Source organism: Orycteropus afer, unplaced genomic scaffold (assembly GCF_000298275.1).
Source record: "Orycteropus afer afer isolate SDZICR_OR568_19922 unplaced genomic scaffold, OryAfe1.0 scaffold00043, whole genome shotgun sequence".
Classification (NCBI taxonomy): Eukaryota; Metazoa; Chordata; class Mammalia; order Tubulidentata; family Orycteropodidae; genus Orycteropus; species Orycteropus afer.
The window spans coordinates 6530936-6552630 of NW_006921630.1; the positions used below are offsets into that span (position 1 = coordinate 6530936).

At 36.8% G+C, this 21695-nt stretch overlaps 1 protein-coding gene across 1 annotated transcript in view; it reads left to right on the top strand.

Moving 5' to 3' along the window:
- CEP350 (centrosomal protein 350) overlaps positions 1-21695 on the top strand; it is a 187644-nt gene that overhangs the window by 138763 nt on the left and 27186 nt on the right. The window contains exons 30-37 of the mRNA XM_007937637.1: positions 2643-2787; positions 5209-5369; positions 8172-8308; positions 12608-12690; positions 13844-15804; positions 16656-17063; positions 17157-17303; positions 21487-21609. Coding sequence (XP_007935828.1) covers positions 2643-2787; positions 5209-5369; positions 8172-8308; positions 12608-12690; positions 13844-15804; positions 16656-17063; positions 17157-17303; positions 21487-21609 — 3165 coding nt within the window. The remainder of the gene's footprint in view (positions 1-2642; positions 2788-5208; positions 5370-8171; positions 8309-12607; positions 12691-13843; positions 15805-16655; positions 17064-17156; positions 17304-21486; positions 21610-21695) is intronic.

The window sequence follows — 21695 nt, forward strand, 5'->3', positions numbered from 1 at the left end:
TTCACATACACTTTGTCTCATGACATTGACCACAATTCACAATGCAACAGCTCCCCTCCCACGTCCTCCTGACAGTCACCTCTTCCCTGTGTCCATCCCTCCATGCACCTCTGCCCTCTGAGCTGTCTCCCTGTGCATAAACAGCCCTTTATCCCATGATTGTTCTCTCCAAGGAATGTATCTACCTCAGGTAAATGTTTAACTCCTATGTCTGTCTTTTGTTTGCCTGGAACCCACAGGTGTATGTTCAATTCCAGACCTGAAGGGCAACTAGGGGCCTTAATCTCTGGTTCCACCAGGCTTTATCGAGCAGCAAACCTGATCCCCTTATTTTTTTTTCCCCAAATGATTTTGAGTTTTGTTCCACATTGTTCTCCCTCTCTATCCAGGATCTCCTATATAGATCGCCTTCCTGGTGGTTGACAGTGGTAGCCGGGCACCATCTAGTTCTTCTTATCTCATAGTCATATAGGCTGCAGATCAAATGGTGTACCTGTCGCTAGGACTAATTCTTTCCATGAATCTTTGGTTTTCTTCATTCTTCTTTGCTCTGGACAAGGAGAGACCCGTCATAGCATCTATAGGGCTGCTTGCAAGCTTTTAAGACAAAGATGTCTTCTTGAGGAGTAAGGTGCACCTGACACAAGTCATGGTATTTTCAGTCACCTCCTACGCATGTGAGAGCTGGACAGTGAATAAAGAAGTCCAAAGAATAATGGATGCTTTTGAGATGTGGTGCTGGCAAAGAATGCTGAAAGTACCATGGACTGCTAAAAGAGCTAACAAATCTGTCCTGGAGGAAGTGCAGCTGGAATGCTCCTTGGAAGCGAGAATGGCCAGACTTCGTCTCACCTACTTTGGTCATGTTATCAGAAGGGACCATTCCCTGAAGAAAGATGTCATGCTTGGTAAGGTGGAGGGTTGATGAAGGAGGGGAAGGCCCTCAACAAGATGGAGTGACACAGGGTCTGCAGCAGTGGGGTCAAGTATAGCAGGGATCGCGGAGCTGGCGCAAGACCGGGTGGTGTTTCATTCTGCTGTGCACAGGGCTGTGAGTCAGAAACGACTCAACAGCACCTAACAACAACATAGTTCAACATCAGAATAAAATTAATGATTTCATCTATTTAACTTAAGTCTGAAATGGTTACAGAATCAATATTAGAATAATGGTTCTTGTTAAGAGTAAGGAGGTATTCTACATCGTCCTCAATTCTATTTCATAGAAAAGAAACTGGCTGGTAGAAACTTAGGATAAACATTTTTATTTGTAACTTGATTTTGTAAAGTAAATCAAGGAATTAGCATAATGATATGAAATATTACATGAATACAGTCATTGTTAATGCTTTAATGTCTTCTACAAAAAAAAAGAAAGCATTTGCCTAAATTTAGAACAGAATATCCTCTATTCCATTTTTAATGTAGAAGTGAAAAAATGAACTGCATTTCCCCTATTGAAAAATCAAATTCACGTGTGTTATAGCCACTCCTCGGAAGGAAGGTTGGGCAATCCTACTTCCGTAGTGATACTGCCTCGGAAACCCAAGGAGGGGTCGCTATGAGTCTGGGCTGACTCGACGGCACATAACAACAACATAGCACCTGAAACTTTGAAGGAAAAACATAGTTTATCCAACAAAGATCTTTTAAAAAAAAATAATAATATCCTTGTGCATATAATTGAAGACAGTGTATTTAAAATGCAGTGTTTGTAGACTTCTAATTAAACTATCATCTTAGTGATCTTTTATTTATTATATAATAATGATAGACTTGTTGCATAGCTAATTTATTTGTAGCATGATTCCTACAGGAATTTATAACCAAACTATATATTAAATTGTTTTTTGTTGCAGCCTTTTTTTTTCCATAATTTCCCATCAATTGGTTAGAATCTATTTAGCATCATTATTGAGCTTCAGAATAGCCAAAGCTTATTGAATACTAAAAAATTTGTTTTTTTTCCCTCAGAGAGAAATAGATCAAGGAAATCAAAACTACTGTATCTTAAAGTGGTTTTTATAGTAAAGGCTACTATTTATTGAGTGATTATTTTACAAGTGCTGGGTACTATGCTAAATACTTCACATGAATTATCTCATTTACTCCTTCAAACAATCCTGTAAGGTAGATTCTGTTATAAAGCCTACTCTGAAAATTAAGCAGGCTAGGAAACATGCCCAAAGTCTCAGAGATAGGAAGGGATGGTAGCCAAGAATCAAATCAGACATTCTGATTCCACTTGATGTCAGGTGGAGATTTTCTCCTGATAGGAATTTCTTGTAGGCAGTCATCTTATGCTCTGATTCTTTTCCCCCTCCCTCCCTTCCTTTTTTCTTTCGTAAAAGTATACATGTTTACTATTTCAAAAGTTTAAAAGAATAATAGAGTAAATATCATTTATACACTCCTAGTTCATTGTAAACATCTTAGCATGCTTTCTTTTTTTTTCCCCTGTGCCTTTAAAAAAAGTAAGGCCTTGTTCTTTATCTAATTTGTAAACCATCTTTTTACTTTTTAAGTCATAGGGTTATAAAAAACCCTTTGTAAATATTATGTTTAACTAACATCTTGAATTTTAAATAGAATTGTACCACTATATCACAAAACAGTTCCCATTTGATTTTCTGTTTGAACAGTCACCTCCCAAAAGCTGTGCATCTATATCAAAGCAGGAGTCTAGTAAAGGAAGTCATAGGACTGGAGGACAATATCGTCTACCTATCAAGTCCCATCAACACTGTTACAGTTGGTCAGATGAATCATTATCTATGACACAGTCAGGTAAGACTAATAAGTTTGTCTGCTTTGTACTGCATTTGAATTCCCTTTTCAAAAGCTATATCTAACCACGTGCTTAAATCAGTGACAATAAGTGACAGAAACTCAGATTTCATTCTCTCTAATCCAGATATTTAGATCACAGTACCAAAAAGCCTATATAATCTTTTTGCATTTAAATAAATTCTGTAATTGTTTCTTGCTAAAGCGGCAGAGAGGTGGCGTCTTTGGCTCTCCTCTAACTACACAAAAGACAATCACCTTCAGCAGCCCAAGGCCTCTTCCTATAAGGCCAGACATGCCACCACCCTCCAGCCCTTTTACCAACCTTGATACCAGCCCTCCGTCCTGTGGCACCCACCACCTCTTTGCTGGGTTCGATAATTTGCTGCAGTGACCACATAGGAACTCACAGCTTATGGGGTTTATTAGGGAAGAAACAACTAGCCACAGTTCAAGTTCAGGAACGTGCTCAGGATACAGTTCTTCAATCAGGACAGTCTCCCCTCTGCTGTGCCCTTAGACACGCCTCTCTGGCCCTTGGCCTCTTGGCCTGGCCTCTGTGTCTGTGGGCCAGGTAAGCCTGCCGCTCTGTCCCATGCCTCCTCGTTCCACTGCCACCATCTCTCAGCCAGCAGTGAGATTTCCCCTCTGCCTCTTGGAGGGCTCGTTTTAAGCCTGGCAGAGTGGCAAAACTAACCAATCCCAACATCAGAGTTCTACACACCTGAGAGAGTGTGAACTTTCCCAGAAGATTACTTCCTGCTGCTCCGAAAGAAATACCCCAGGTGGATGACTTAAGAGTCAGGAGTATAAAAGCAGCCACTCAGTTGCTCATGGCAAATACCACCAGGGAGTTAATTGCCAGTCTCATTATAGGAAATAACCACTACCAGCTGCCCAGCCAAGTTGACACATATTTGCATGGTCCCACCCAGTAATACGGTGGGAGTTACAAAGACTATAGCTAGAAAAGCCATACGCTGCAACTCACTATGCCACAGTTCTTATGCATTTTAAGTGGATATACTAATAAAAACCTGGTTATTTATGATCTAATGTTATAGTGCACTTTTAAGTCCTCAGATTTGTATATAATAGTATTTCTGTTGTAAGGCTGTTAAATGTCTCACTCAAGGAGTGGTGTGTGGAAATCACACATTTATGTGGTTCTGAGGAGGAGGTATGCAGAGCAGTCATTTTTATACTATGTAATTTCCGTGTGTAATGAAATAGTCTCTTTAAATAATACTTCTTTATTTTCATAGCAAGTGTGTGATAATTATAATGTAATGTATTTTCGTGATTTTGCTATGACTGGTGGTCCAAACCCACTAGCTGCTCTGTGGAAGAAAGATGAGGCAGTGTGCTTCCATAAAGATTTAGAGACTTGAAAACCAAATGGGAGGTCACTATGAGTTGGAATCAACTCAATGGCAGTGAGTTTTTGAGGACATCTACTATGTGTATGTATGAACTGTTGGGAAGAAAATAAGATTTAATTAGACTTCATTTCACTTATTTTAAAAGCTTTCAAAGAAAGGTTACAACAGAGTTGTATTTCCTTATAATCTCTCTCTTTTTATGTGATTTTAAGAAATCTTCTGATGACTCACCATCAGAACCACAGTTTCAAATGATAAGGTTGGTAGAATATGACTTTGAAGTGTAATTTGTTGTTGTTGTTGTTGTTATGTGCCGTCGAGTCAAACCTGACTCATAGCGACCCCTCCTTGGGTTTCTGAGGCAGTATCACTACGGAAGTAGGATTGCCCAACCTTCCTTCCGAGGAGTGGCTGGTGGGTTTGAACCGCCAGCCGTCTGGTTAGCAGGCAAGTGTCTTAGCCACTATGCTACCAGAGCTCCCACTACTTTAGGGAACCAAAACCAAACCAGACCCACTGCCATCAACTCGATTCCATCTCATATCAAGTCCCATAGGGTTTCCAAGGCTGTAAATATTTACAGAAGCAGACTGCCTCATTTTTCTTCTGTGGAAAGGTTAGCAGCCCAGTGTCTTAATCACAGCTTCACCAGAGCTTCTTAATTTAGAGGAGACATTGACAAATGTGACTTCCTTGTCAGCAGAAAACAATTCTTACAGAATGTCCAAATATCACTGACCTAAAACATTTTTAGCTGCCAACTGCTTATCTTAACCAAGACAGGGTACCTTGAGATTAAAATTTTCAAATAGTACAATTAGAAAGTGAAAATAAATTGGAAGGACCAAGAGAAAAATAGAGATTAGAAGAAAGGAAAGATGCAAATCACTATTGTTTTTTCAAAACCTCAAATTTCTTAATGTTAGATATTAGTGTGGTATTCTTTTATGATATTACATTAAAAATTTTCATTAGTAGTTTATCAAGTTAACTTTATTCACAAGGTACAATTAAATTTAAAATTTTGTGTCTCTTTCAGAAACTACATCTGACCAGAGTGACATTGAAGGTAGGATCAGAGCTCTGAAGGATGAGCTACGGAAAAGAAAATCAGTTGTGGACCAGTTGAAGAAGGAGCAGAGAAAAAGGCAAAAGGAAAGACTGAAAGCTCAAGAAGCCAGTCTGATCAAACAGTTAGAGGTTAGACATAGGAAGAAAGGAGTTTAATACTGAGAGTAACATATATGTTTTTAATGTTGTTAATAAAGTGATATAGGTCAGGAATTTTCAGTATTTGTTTGATTTCCCATTTTATCCTTAAAAAAAAAAAAACCAGACTATTACAGCAAACTTCTGCTTAAAGCATGAAGTTATATTAATTTAAAATGTAAGTATTATATACTGAAATAAAGTGTTAATTCTTTTTGGTAAGAAAAATTAGGCCTATGAAAAAAGATTGATAGTCATGTCCTCTTAAGCAAAGAACCATTAGATAAATAATTTTAGCTGTTGGAATTATTACTGCTTTTTTATTTTTAAAAGCAAAATTGTGTTTCATGCCACAGAATTTATTAGTGTAACTCTTTGTTCTCTTTGCATGGCTCCTAAATGATAACTCTAGACATGGTTTCTCCCAAGCCTGATGCTATCTCAGGCTGGAAACCTGGTTTTGGTACCTTCCTCACTCTGTTTTCTCCCATCTATTCAGTCACTAGATCTCATTGATTGTTCTTTTCTAAAACTTCTTGCTTGTTCGTTTTCATTCTTAGAACCATCAAGCTGCTTGAGGTCCTTATGACCTCCTTCTTCTAGTGTCTGCATAGCCTTTTAGATGTCTGCGTCTGGCTGCTTCCCTATTACATATATTCTTCCAGCCTAGTGTTCCTAAACCATCACATTCATTATAGAATCAGTCTGAACCTTCTCTGTCTGCTGTAACCCTTCAAATAATAGAAAATTTCAGAATTTCAGGACAGTTAGTTTCATTGTTAGACTGTGTGTTACAAAGCTCTTTGTTATGTTTAGCCAAAATTTCTTTCCTTTAATTTCCACCCATTAGTCCTTATTGTATAACACTAAACATACCTTTCCTTCTACATTTATTAATTGGATCATCAAATAGTCAAGTGCCTATTTATGTGGCAGAAGTTCTACTAATTGCTTTACATGTATATCTCATTTAATCCTCATAGCAACAAGGTAGAGATATTATTGTCTCTGTTTTACAGATGAAGAAACTGTGTTTCAATGACAATGATTTACCCAGGGACACATAGCTGATATATGATAGAGCTAAGATTTGTATCTAGCTCTAATTCTAAATGCGGTGCTATTACCATTATACTATACTACCATCCACACAGAAAATAACCCTAAAAGATCTGGAGAAACAGACATTTACACAGGACCACAATACAGAGATAACAATAGCGATTGCAGCTTACACAAATGTTTAGAAGTAGGAAAAGTGATTAAGATACAATGGCAGTACTGGGGAGGTCATGTTGTAACATAGTAGGAAACAAAAATTAAAAGATCATGGTCATGACTTCAAACTAGTCAAACTAATGAGTTTGGACATCATCCCATAGATTGGTAGTCTTCAACCTGAGTACACATTTAGAATTAACTGGGGAGCTTTTTAAAAAAATACATACATACCTGTGCTTGCACTGAGGGATTTATATTTAATTGGTCTAAGGACAGGCCCAGGATTTAAAAGTAGTGTGTAGACAATGAGGAGCTATTGCAGGCTTCTGAGTGGAGGATTACTATGGACCACATACTGTTAGATTGAGTAGCATTGCTCAACAATGTTCATTAATGACTTATCAGTTCGGAAGGACATCTTTAGAGGAGGGCTGTAAGGATCCGTCTCATTCAACATTTTATCAGATGGTCTAAGTAGAGACAAATAAACTTCTGTATTTGGATTTTGAAAGTATATGGCAAAACCTGCAAGAGCCAGGACCTGTGTAAGGTGGAAACCTGTCAGAGAAGGACAGGTTTTTTATTTTCCCAGTAAAACAAGCAATAGAAAAGTGGTAAGACTGCAACCTGTCAAAGGCAGAAAACTTGCGACACCTGGAAAAACAAGGCAGTTCCGTTGAGTTCCAGTTCTCACAGGTTTCACTGTAGTATACAGTGGAGAAGTATACAATTCATAGCAGTTCATAGTGAAAAAAATGCTTTGGATTTTATTTGATCACAAGTCTAATAAATGGACTGCACTCCTCTAAGTTAGCTTTCACATCTGAGAAGTCCCCCATGTATACCTGGCTAACCAGACCATCTGTCTGTAGTGCATGTTTAATACCAAGAGTTACTTTTCAGAGCACTAAGAATTCAGTTGAAGATGACATGGATGGTGAGTCTGAAAACCACTTCAAATAGTGAGGACTGTAAAAAAGGGATATTTTAGCTCAGTAAGGAGAGATATAATAGATGGAAGACTTCCCTAGATTACATACAGAGTATAATTAAAGTAGTGAAGCTTTGTTTACAGAATGTTTACAGAAAACATTCGCAATTCTGAAGTAGCCTGCTTCCAACCACACTCTTCTTCTCTTCAAGACTTTGCCTTCTTAGCGACCTGTCTCTTAAAAAGCTTTCTGCCATTGAAACTCAGAACAGAATGCTAACCTTGAAACTATCACTAAAGTATTAGGACACCCTTTGGTGAATAACTATATGATCAATTAAAGAAGTGTTTTAATGTGGCAGAATATGAATTAATGTTTCATAAGTATCAAACTTCTGTAATAATCATTTCTTAATTTATATTAAGGAGCTATATCTTGCTTATGCACAGAATATTCAGGAAGGATATGCAAGTAACTATTTATAGAGCTCTGGGAAGTGAGATTGGGGGACACGGAAGGGGACTTTTATATTATATCATCTTTACTGTTTGAGTATTTTACCATAAAATATACTATTTTATAATTTAAAATAGCATTTAAAAATTCTGCTTAGTGACTGCTCTGATTTTTCTAAACTCAGTCATATGATGAATTCATTAAGAAAACTGAAGCCGAGCTTAGCCGAGATTTGGAAACATCACCAACAGCCAAGCCTCAGATTAAAACACTCTCCTCAGCTTCCGAAAAACCCAAGATCAAGCCCCTTCCACTACACAGGTAGAAATTTTTGATAACTTATCTATATTCTGCCTTGTTTGAGAAAAGAATAAGGAAATATTTTTAGTCAGAGTTACTTTTTAATTAACTGTGAAATTGTAGAAGAAAAATACTGATAATATAATAATTTTCCCTTAGAAAAATTATTTTTCACAAGACTCACTAAAGTAAAAGTGTTATGTCTGATATATCACAAATCAAATTCATAATAAGATGTAATTTAAAAAAACACGTTTGTAATCCTGAAATCTGGTGGGCACAGTAAAAATGGTACTCTCAAACATTGCTAGTAGTATTATTGTAAATTGGTATATAAACCTTTGAAGAGCGATTTGGCAGTGTTTCAAAGATTTTTTTTTTTTTTAATTCTATAATGTTTCACCCAGTAATCCCAATTTTGAAAATCTAGTTTCAGAAAATATGGTGTAAAAAACCCCTCTACTTACATGAATATGTTTGTCATAGCATCCTTTATATTAATAAAGCATTGAAAGTAATCATTATGTACAGAATGTTGAGTAAATGAAGTTGTATCCTGGTAGTAGAATATTACATAGCAAATAAAAGTAAATACAGAAAATACTAAGTAGCAACATTAGAATGAGATATGTAAAAATATCAGGTTATAATAGTTCAACTAAATTTTAAACAGTCAATAGAAGTTAGGCAGGTTAGTGGGACTGAGAAATTAGATTCATTTCAGAGAGAAGAGCATTTGTGAATGTCCAAAACTGAAAAAGAGGTTGGCATATCATAGAAGCTGAACACAGTAGGAAGTTCCTGGAGTTAGAGGAGGCTAGAAAAATAGAAGAAACCAAATTGTGAAAACCTCCTACTCCATTCTTAGTAGTTTGTATTTTACCTTGTAAAAGATGTTGAACTGTTGAAGGATTTTTGTGCTTTTTTTTTTAACATTTAATATTTTGGGATATTATTGTTTGTTAGGGGAGCTCTGGTGGCGTACTGCCTGAGGCATTTGACTGCTAACTAGAGGGCTGGGGGTTCAAACCCACCAGCCACTCCTCAGAAGGAAGATTGGACAGTCTACTTCCGTAGTGATACCGCCTCAGAAATCCAAGGAGGGGTTGCTATGAGTCAAATCCGACTTGACGGCAGTGAGTTTGGTTTAGCTTTGGTATTGTTTGTTACAAGAATAATACAGCTCCTTACAGTTAATTTAGTGTTACCTGAGTTTAATTCTTGGCTCTAATACCAGCTAACTATGTAAGTTTGGGCAAATTATTTAACTTCTCTGTGTTTTTGTTTTTAATAGGGATTTATATCCCTATAAAACAGAGATGATAATAATAATACCTGGCAAATATACTTGTTATGAGGGTTAAAAGACTTAATATTTATAAAGCACCTAGAGCAGGGCCTAGCACCCAGTAAGCACTATGTATTAGCTGCAATTATTATTGTCATTTGAATATCTAGGGAAGCAATAAAATGAAAAAAAAAATGTCATTTCATTTCAAACTATCCCAAAATAGGAAATATCAACACTATGATATATTTCCTTCCAAATTTTGTTATGCTTAGATTTTATGTGTGTTTTTATTAACTGTATATTTTTCTGTTACATTAGTAACTGTAAATTTTATTTTATTTCTACCTACTATACAATTGAATTTCTTTATAATTTTCTTAACCTAGGGTACTGAAGGATTTTAACCAGAGAGAGCATAAACGGATTTGTGTTTAGAGATCTTTTTGACCAAAATATGAAGATAGAAGGAAGTAAGCATAGAAGCAGGAAGGATAATAGGCTAAGTCAGGTCTGAAAAATAAGCAGCAGTAATAAGAATAGAGAATAGGAGGTAGATGTTAGGAATATTTAGGAAGTAGACTAAAGTGCTACATGAGGGTACAGGGGAAAACCTATGGTGAGTCCGAGGTTTCTATGTTAGGTAGTTGGTTGGTCAAGGTTTCATGAACCTGAGTGGAAAAACAGATGATTTTGTGAGAAGCTTATGATTTTGATTTTCAAAATGTTAATTTTGAAGTGCTATAGTTCATCTGAGTGAAATTATTAAGGAAAGATGTTAGGGTTAGAAATACAGGAATCATTAACATGTAAGTGGTGGTTAAGCCATGATATATCAACATCACCAAGACAAAATATGAATTCAGAGAGAATAAAAGGGAACCAGGTATTAAAAGAATACCAGAAGGATGTTCACCTATGTTTTATTGACTGTGCAAATGCTTTTGACCTTGTGGATCATAACAAATTATGGATAACATTGTGAAAAACAGGCATTCCAGAGCATTTAATTGGGCTCATGAATCCTGTGCATAGACCAAGAGACAGTGATTGGAAAAGAGCAGGGAGATGCTGAATGGTTTAAAATCAGGAAGAATATGCATCAGGGTTGTATCCTTTCACCATACCTATTCAGTTGAACTATATGAAATATGTGGCATCAGGATTGGAGGGAGACTCCATAACAGCCTGTGATATGCAGATGACATAACCTTCCTTACTGAAAATGAAGACTTAAAAAGCACTTACTGATGAAGATCAAACACTACAGCCTTGAGCACAGATTACTCCTCAATGTAAAGAAAACTAAAAGCCTCACAACTGGACCAACAAGCAACATCAAAAATGGGAAAAAGATTGAAGTTGTCAAGGATTTCATTTTTGTATCCACATTCAACACCCATGGAAGCAGCTGTCAGGAAATCAAATGATGTATTGCAATGAATAAATCAGCTGCAGACGACCTCTTTAAAGTGTTGAAGGGCGAATTTGTCACTTTGAAGACTTAGGCACACTTGACCCACGCCGTGGTATTTTCTGTTGCCTCATGTCCATGTGAAAGCTGGACAGTGAATAAGGAAGACTGAAGAGGAGTTGATGCCTTTGAATTATGAGTTGGCAAAGAGTATTGAAAATACCATGGACTGTCAGACATCGAACAAATCTGTCTTGGAAGAAGTGTAGTGGGAATGTTCCTTAGAGGCGAGGATGATGAGACTTCCTCTCTCGTACTTTGGTCATGTTATCAGGACCTGGAGAAGGATATCATGCTTAAAGTAGAAGATCAGCAAAAAAGAGGAAGACCCTTAAAGAGGTGGATTGACACTGGCTGCAATAATGGGCTCAAGCATAGCAGTAACTGTGAGGATGGTGCAGGACCAAGCATTGTTGCTTTCTGTTGTAGATCAGGTCACTATGAGTTGGAACTGACTTGACAGCACCTAACAACATCAAATACTAACTATGAGGAAATGGCAACATTTGAAGGGCATTATACTGCCTCAGAAACCCAAGGAGGGGTCGCTATGAGTTAAATCAACTCAACAGCAGTGAGTTTGGTTATAGCAAAGTAGAAGTGGAAGCCAAATATTATGGATTAGCAAAATGAAGAAGCAGCAAAGGAATGAATATAGTGAATGTAACTCTTCCTATTAAATACAGAGCCTAAGAGAGGATAGGAGCTCTGGTAGTGCAGTAGTTAAGGGATTTGGCAGCTACCCATAATGTTGGTACTTTGAACCCACTAGCTGCTGTGCAGGAGAAACATGAGGCATTCCGCTTCCATAATGGTTTACAGCCTTGGAAACCCTACAGGGGTCACTGTGAATCTGAATCAACTTGATAGCAGTGGGGGTAGGGTTTCTTTTTGTTTTGTTTTGTTTTTTTTGAAAAGAGGACAGTAGTGTAGGGTGGAAGAAAGGAGAACTGAGGGGGAAAATTTTTTTTGAGATTTGAGCCCAACTTAAGGTGAAGGAAAGAATCCCTAAATTGAAGAACTAAAGATTATAGAAAAGAGAATAGATAATTAAGCAGGCTCAATCCATGAGACTGTGGAAAAGTATAGGATCTGGGGCTGAAAGAGGTTTGAGCAAATAGTTTTGAACAAATGAGAGGGTAGTTGGGATAGCTGTGAATATAGACAGATTTGCAGTAGAAAGATTGAAAATAAGAAAATTCCTACCAGTTGCAGTCAATGTCATGAAACAAAATGTATATGAATGAAATGCTGTGTGGAAAATGAATTTACTCTGTAAACTTTCAGCCAAATCAAAATAAAAAATTTAAAAAAATATATGAGTCTCATGGCCTCTGTTTTTCTCATTAGAAGAGGCAAGACCATCAACTAAGAGTGATGAGGGCCAGAAATAGGTTTGATGAACGAAGCAAAGGTTGAAAGGTTGGACACCTCCTGGTGAAGAAGAATGACATAGCTATCTAAAGTCAACTGCTTTTCTTTTTATTTTCCTTTTTTAACCAATTTATTACAGTATTAGTAATACATTTGTTTCTATTCATTCATTTTTCTACTTCAGATCTGAAACAGCAAAGAATTGGAAATCACTGACAGAGTCCGAACGTTCTAGAGCATCTCTGGAGTCTATTGCTGAACATGTTGGTATGTGACTAGAAAAAATTAATTAACTTGTACCTACATAGTTTAAGGATTTGTGCAAAAGCCTTCCCTGCTACCTGTCCAGCTTTTTTATTTAAAAAATGAATTTCTTACAGAAATTCATGTTGTTTAATATTTTAAATTGCTTTATATTATAAAGTGATTTATTTGTTATGTATAAGTTATGTAATTCAGTCTTTATTGTCCCAATTTTATGATAAAAACTGAAGCATGAAGATATATTGATCTAAAATTGGGAGTATATCATCAGCATCATTAAGAGCCATGTGTGTTTTTTATCTGTGTATTCTTCTTGAATCGGTGTCTCTTTCCCAAACAAACAAAACCAAACCCACTGCTGTCAAGTCAATTCTGATTCATGGAGATCCCCATTGGGTTTCCAAGGTGGTAAATCTTTACGGAAGTAGATTGACATGTCTTTCTTCCACGGAGTGACTTTCCAGCCTACACTGTTTTTCAGGGTATACAATTATATACGTTTTTCTCAGTTTAACGAAAAAAAGGGGGTGGAGGGTAATGATTGAGAATAAAATGCTATTCAAGGAGAAAATAAAACAAAACTAAAGTATGGAAAAGCCTGCATAATAAGAATGGGAAAATAGAAATTTGAGTTCAAAACATTTAGCCCTTGGTATATTAACTGATCAGATCATACTTATTTTCATCTTATTTTGCGAAGTTGGCTCATAAAGTGCCATATTTACAGAAATAGTTATTTTCTTTTTCTTCTTCTTTACATTAGGGAGCTTCCTTGAAGTTCTCAGGAATATTCATTCTTTTAGAAGTATGTGTAGAAGTATATTTCCTCCTTTCTCATCTGTTTCCTATTTGAAAAGTACAAGTAATATTCATTATATAATTCTATTTTTTCACGATTTGAGAATAATCATACAAGGCAGTGTATCTCTGAACTTAGATCCATTTTTTCATTTTTAAGGTAATATTAAGAAATTATTCCAAACTCATTTTCTAGAATAATAAAGAAAAACTTGCCTTGTTTGCTAACTAAAACAGGTCATTTTTATTGACCAGAGTTTTTCCGCACTAAGATTTGGTTTTTACTTAAACGTGGGTTACAGGAATCAAAAGATTATAATTAAATGATTTTGATGTCTTGATTTTCTTTTTCTTCAAGATGCTGTGTTGTCAGGTTCTGAGAGATCAATATCAGAAAAGTCTTTATCTTCATATGCAAAGAGAATGATTGAATTGGATAGCCAAGGAGAAGAGCATTTTCAAACACCATCTCCAATTCTCAGATCATCAAGGAAAAATCGGGCAGAATCTGGAGATTCTCTAGAAAATGTATCTTCATTACCTCTACTAAATGCCCCTAATAGAATTATTGATGTATCAGAAACTAACATTGAAGAATCTAATGAAAAATCAGAAATACAAGAAGATATAGAGTATGCAAAATTGGAGAAGAGTAAGATGGAAGATGCCTGTTCTAAACAGTCTTGGAAGTCTGATGTCTTACTGAAACTAGACCTGGAACAGGGAGATTCACCTGAAATTCTTTCAAGGAAAGATCTTCCTTTAGATCCTGTAAATGTTCAGAAAGATTTAATTAGATTAGCTTTAGAAAGTCTTCATAAGAAAGAGGAAATGTTAAAAGAGAAACAGTCAGATCAAGATGTGGATCATAGTCCAGACATCCAGTCAGGAAAAGACATTCAAGAACAAAAGAACTCATCTTTGTCAGAGCATCTTTCTCCTGCTAAAGAGCTATCATACTCTGAAGATTTTGAAACATCTTTCAGGAAAGACATTTCAGCTGAATTGTACAAAGATGACTTTGAGGTATCATCTTTGTTTTCACTCAGGAAAGATTCTCAGCCAATGAGGAACTCTAGAAGTAGAGCTACTAGCTTTAGTAGTGATGATGAAATTAGTGAATGCCTAAGTGAGAAGAGCCTTTCTATACGTAGCAATGTCCACTCTGAAAGGCTGTTAGAACTCAAGTCCCCTACTGAGCTTATGAAAAGTAAGGAGCGCAGTGATGTACAGCATGAACAGGGAGTTACTGAATCCCTTTCTTTGCCTTCAGTTTCTGTTGCAGATGAGTTACTTGATTTCCACATTGGTGATAGGGTATTAATTGGCAACGTTCAGCCAGGAACTCTTCGATTCAAAGGTGTGACTAGTTTTGCTAAAGGATTTTGGGCTGGAGTGGAGTTGGATAAACCTGAAGGAAATAACAATGGAACATATGACAATATTGTATACTTCGTATGCAAAGAGAAGCATGGTATTTTTGCTCCTCCTCAAAAAATATCTCACATTCCAGAAAACTTTGATGACTACATAGACATAAATGAAGATGAAGACTCATATTCAGATGAACAATATCATCAGTGCTATAATCAAGAACCAAAAGATGCAGAGGGTCCCAAGTCTGACAGAGAAAAGGATACAATTGAATATTTTAATGAAAAATCTCTAACTAGCAGACATGATATGAAAGCCTCAGTTGACAGAAGTCTTGAAATAGAAACAGGCAATATACCAGACCTTTCTGGGACACTTGAAGCCCATGTTGACCAGCAGTCTTCAGTGGATTCACTAATTTCTTCAAAAGAAAATAAAGATCTTATTTCTGGTGCCACAGAAGAGGTATCCATTGCTGTAGAAGATGATACTTTAGACAATACCTTTTCAGAAGAATTAAAGAAGCAACAGCAGTTTACAGAAAAAGAAGAGAACTTATGTTCTACAGTTTCAGAAAAGCTTTCTACTCCACTTCTGGACCTTTTAACAAGAGAAAAGGAACAATTGGAATCTCAGCTGAGGTCATCACTAAGTGAAGAAAAAAAGTCCAAACAACTAGAAACAGTCAGCTTACTGACAGACAATTTGTTAAAAGGCTTTGTGAAGGATACAGTCAAACAACTCCAGCAAATTAAAAGAACTAGAGATGAAAAAATCCACCTTAGCAATCAAGAGCTTATTGATGATGACCAGAAAAAGGTACCACCCCAAGGCCTCTTCCAAAATCTTGACGAACAGTCATCAAGTGTTCCAAGTTGCTTCTTAAGGTCTGAATTAGAAGATGAGAAAGAAGAGATTTCTTCTCCAGATATGTGTCCCAGACCTGTAAGTATTTAGTCACAGAAAAAGTGTCAATTTACCTTACCTGTACAGGGCATTTTAATTTTGTGGCTCCTGGTAGTTTTTTTTCTAACATGTTATTTATTAGAGAAAGATCACTATACTAGTTTTTAAATGCCTTGTAGCTATTTTTCTGTCTGAAGTGTAATTGTCCTCTATTATGTCATGAGTAGTCACTAGAGGAGTGTCACAAACACTAATAGGCTTATGATAACTAAAACATCCATTTAAACTGCTGGCTTGACAACCTTGTATACTGTCCATAGATTAAATCCCTGTGCAGATTGGCCTGTACAGATTTATTCCATGGAGAATGACCAATTGTTAACAGCCCAGTTCTTAAGGAAATCCTGTTTTGCCTGTGAAATTACTGGTCTGTCTCAGTCACAGTTGCCCTGCAGATGTTACCAGTTGTGATGTTGATTCTGGTAAAACTAAAGTATATCCACTATGACATATACTCAGACCATCAACTTGTTTAGGATGCCCATGGACCACTGAGCAAAAGTAATGATTTTGAGTAACTTGAGCCAGATAATCACCAAAATCACCAAAGGTGAGAAATTTAACATCCCATCTCTATATACTGGAGACAGACAGTCCCTCAGAAATAGGATAATGATGATACAAAAAGGAAAAAACTAATCAATAAACATTTTATCAGAATTCAGTTATATAACATTTATATGAATAGAATTGTGGGAAACGGGATAATTTTTTTTCTTAAATTGTTCATTAGTAGCCACCATATTGTTTTTGTTTTGCTTATTTATAGAGAAATAATAAATACACAAATAATATCTTTGTCTTCTATTTGAATTGTTCCACTTCTACAGGAAAGCCCAGTGTTTGGTGCCAGTGGGCAGGAAGAGCTTGCTAAGAGACTGGCTGAACTTGAGATCAGCCGAGAGTTCCTGAGCACTTTAGGAGATGATCAAGACTGGTTTGATGAAGACTTTGGTTTGAGCTCCTCTCACAAGGTCCAAAAAAATAAGGTAGAAGAAACAATTGTACCTCTAATGGCAGAATCTAAAAGACCTCCTCAAAAGCCATGTGAAACATTATTGGCAGTCCCACATACTGCAGAGGAAGTGGAAATTCTTGTACATGGTGCAGCAGAAGAACTTTGGAAATGTAAAGAATTAGGTCATGATCTGCATAGTATCAGTATTCCTGCAGAACTGCTTGGCTGTATCAGCAAGGGTCAAGATATAGAAAGCACTAGTAAAAGGGTCTACAAACAGGTATGTAAAATAGGATAATTCTAATTTTAAAACTTCCTTCCATTGTCTGATACTTGAATTCTTAGCCATTTTATTTTGTTTTTCTACATCAAGGCGGTTTTTGACTTAACAAAAGAGATTTTTGAGGAAATATTTGCTGAGGATCCCAACTTGAATCAACCTGTCTGGATGAAGCCATGTAGAATCAACTCCAGTTATTTCCGACGAGTGAAAAATCCAAATGACCTTGACGAAATCAAGGTAAACTGCGAATAATAGAGTATCTCCTTTTATGACTTGCTGTTCATTTACACAGGTCTATAAATGACATGAAAGCAAGTACTCTTCTGTATTGTTCACCTTTATATCCTCAAGGCCTACCACATAGTATTCAATAAATATTTGTTGATTCATTGAATTCATGAGCATTGAAGGAATGAGGGTTAAAGAACATTGAAACCTTATATTGTGTAAAGCAAAATATGATCTTCCAGAGTAATTTCTTATATATACACAGTTGCAAAAACGGCAAGGAGGCCACATGTTCTGACCTTCTCTAACCCTACAAGGGGAAGACAGGATTACCAGCAGTAACCCAAGGCCTATTCCTACAAGGCCAGACATGCTGCCTCCCTCCGGCTCTTTCTCCAACCGTTCCTCCCAAAGCACCCACCACCTCTCTCCTGGGTTCGATAATTCGCTGCAGTGGCCACACACAACTCACAGATTATGAAGTTTATTAGGGAAGCACCAGACTACAATTCAAGTTCAGGAAGAATGCTCAGTCTCTCTCCCAGCCCACCGTCCCTCAGCCAACAGTCTCTCACAGTCTCTTTCCCAGCAGTGCTGGTCCCTCGGTGTCTCACTCAGCGATGCGTGTCTCTTGCGCCTCTTTCCCAGCAGCATGTGTCTCTTTCCGGGGTGTGTGTTTCTTTCAGCAGCACATCTTCCTCAACCAGCAGTCAGAGAGAGTTCTGCCTCCAGGAGGCCTCCTTTTGAGCCCGGCAGGGTGGTCAAACTAGCCAGTCATAGCATCAAAACTCCTAAGCACCTGAGAGAGAGTGGGAACCTCCCAGAACATTGTATTGTGCCACGCCCAACAGAAATACTTCAGGTGGATAGCTTCAGCAATCAGGAGCTCCTCAGTCGCTCATAGAAAATCCCACCTTGGGGTTTACAAAGACTTATGGGTAGAAAAGCCACACTAAGTAATTTACTACACCGCAACAGTTTATAATTTTTAAGAATAAATTATGGAAGTCTCAGGAGAAAAAATATTAGTTATAATTAATTTAGAAGGTAAGTATAATTTTCTGGTAGTACACATGAAAACATGTCCTTGTAAAAATCTTCTCGACATGTCAACCCTGGACACATCAGTGCTAATCACCTTTCCATCTCTGATTTTGGAGATTTCAAATTGTTATGTGGTTTTAAAATATGTAGGATAGTATAATATGATATATTAAAAATACTTACTTTGTTTTCTAAAGAACCCTTAAAAAAATTAGATGCCCAGGAGCTGCAAGGACTCCAGCAAACCAACTTTAAAAAACATTGGTGGAAACGTATTTACTGCCAACTCAAGTTTCCTTAATTCAGTAAAAGTTACATTTCCAGAACGATACTAGGAGCTCTGGTAGCATAGTGCCTAAGGCACTTGACTGCTAACCAGAAGGCTGGTGGTTCAAACCCACCAGCCACTCCTCGGAAGGAAGGTTGGGCAATCCTACTTCCGTAGTGATACTGCCGCGGAAACCCAAGGAGGGGTCGCTATGAGTTGGGGCCGACTCGACGGCATATAACAACAACAACAACAACAACACCTCTGAAACAGTATCCCAGATGTATGTTTGAATCATCTGAGGGTCTTGTTGAAAATCAGATTTTTATTCGTTAGGTCTAGGATGTAACCTAAAATTCTGCATTTTTAACAAGCTTACAAGTGATGCTAATGCTGTTGGTCCTAGGACCACTCTGAGTAGCAAACCTTTAGAGTTACAATGCTTAAAAGCATTTTATCCTGACAGAACACCAACAAAAATTTATAAGATGTGTGCTTAGCTTGAGTTGGCAAGCTACAGCCTGTGGGCCAAATCCAGCCCACCACCTGTTATAAATAAAGCTTTATTAAACCAGAGCCATGCCCATTTGTTTACATGTTGTCTATGGCTGCTTTCTTGCTACATGAGCAGAGCTGAGTACAGTTGCTGTTGTTGTTAGGTGCTGTTGACTTGGTTCCCATGCATAGTGACCTCATGTACAACAGAATAAAATACTCTCTGGTCCTATGTCATCCTCACAATCATTGCTGTTTTTGAGCCCATTGTTGCCACTGCTGGGTCATTCCATCTTGATAATAAGGGTCTTTTTTCTCTTTTGCTGACCTTCTACTTTACCAAGCATGTTGTCCTTCTCCAGGAACTAGTCTCGCCTGATAACATATCCAGAGTACATGAGAAAGAGTTTCCATCCTTGGTTCTGAGGAACATTCTGTCCATACTTCATCCAAGACAGATTTTTTCATTCTTCTGGCAATCCATGGTATATTTAATATTCTTCACCAACACTGTACTTCAGAGGCATCAGTTCTTCTTCTGTCTTCCTCATTCACTGTCCAGCTTTTACATGCATAGGAGGCAATTGAAAATACCATGACTTGGGTCAGGTGCACCTTAGTTCTCAAAGTGACAGCTTTGCTTTTTAACACTTTAAAGGAGATCTTTTATAGCAGATTTGCCCAATATGTTGATTGTTTTCATGGGCATTGATTGTGGACCCAAGTAAAATGAAATCCTTGACAACTTTGATATTTTCTCCATTTATCATGATGTTACTTATTGGTCTAATTGTAAGGATGTTCGTTTTCTTTATGTGGAAGTGTAGTCTAAACTGAAGGCTATAGTCTTTGATCTTCATCAGTAAGTGCTTCAAGTCCTCTTTACTTTCAGCAAGCTAGAGTGTGCCATCCCTCCTTATTTGTGGGGGATATGTTCCAAGACACCTCATGGTTGCCTAAAACAGTGGGTATAGTACCAAACCCTGTATATACTATGTTTTGTCCTATACATTCATGCATATGATAAAGCTTAATTTATAAATTAGCATAGTGAGCGATTACAACAATAATAATAAAAACAATTATAAAGTATACTGTAATAAAATTTATGTGAATGATGGAGTGGGATGGCATGAGATTTCATCACTTTACTACTCATTTAGCATTTCAGACTGCAATTGACTGCAAGTAACTGAAACCTTGGAAACCAAAGCTATGGATAAGGGGTATGGGGGATGACTATAGTTGCAACAGAAGCCATATGGTCCACAAATCCTAAAATATTTTTTACTGTGTGGCCCTTCCCAGAAAAAATTTGTTAACCCCTGGCTTCAGTTAAATAGCAAACACACACACACACACATACACACAAATTTCAGAGTTAAATTTGATTCATACCAAATATCAAACAAGCTCATCATTAATGATTTTCAGCTTTGAGGACTAGAGTATCAGAACTACCTGGAGAGGTTTTCAGAACACACCTATATGCTCTATTCCTTGCATTCCTCCACAGTTAATAAGTCATCATATACTTGTGTGTGTGTGTGTTTGTGTGTGTGCATGCATGTGTAGCAGGGGAGCGGTGGTGTTTAGGACACATCAGTAGTCTAAGAATCTTCCCAGATGATTCAGTGATTCTGAATGTGTGCCTTCCCCCATTAACAATTTTTTTTTTGACAGAACAAGCATAAAAAGGAATAAAATTATTAATAACTAAGTTGAAACAAAACAAGATACATAATATATACCTTCAATCATTAAAATACACACATCAATGTAACACACAGTAGACTTGCCTACTAATTTTAACACTGAGATAGCATTTTGTAAAAATTTTTTAGGTTTGGTAGTTCAAATACTGTTAGCAGTAAAATTACTGTTTCTCATACTGAAGTGTTGGATAATATATACTTTTTTAATTTAATATACTCAAGCTTTAGTGCTTCAGAATAAACTATCACAGTTAAAGTCTTACACTTTTATGGCATTGTACATTTTCTGTACATTTTCATGGCATTGCTCCCAAAAATTTCTTTGCAGTTTGTCAAATTTGGAAGTGTTTTGTTTTCTTTAGTAGTTTTGTCAGCTCAAAGTTAGATAATTGTGGTTCTTGCGTAACAAGAACTCTGAGGTGATTTTTTTCCTTGCAGATTCATCACTGCATTTTATATGTGTGCTTTATATAAAAACAAAAATTCTTTAAGTGAATTAAGTCTCAGCATCTGAAATGCTTTTCTTTTCAAATTTTTAAGCAGAACTGGAAGTAGAAGAAATCTGTATGCTCGTAAAAGTATTGTGTCCCAGAATTGGAATCTGTATCCTACATTGTAATACTTAAATCCTAAGAACTTAGTGTTTCATTTATTCCTCTTATTTTCATAGAGCTTCATAACGACTGAAGTGCTTAAGTTGTTAAGTCTTAAAAAGGAGTCAAACCACAAAACAGATTGGCAGAAGATGATGAAGTTTGGGAGAAAGAAGAGAGACCGAGTAGATCATATCCTGGTCAGTATACGAACTATTTTTATTTTGACCATGTCTTCTAAGTTCAGAATGCAGTTAGATTCTAAAAGGAAAGGAATATAATTTAC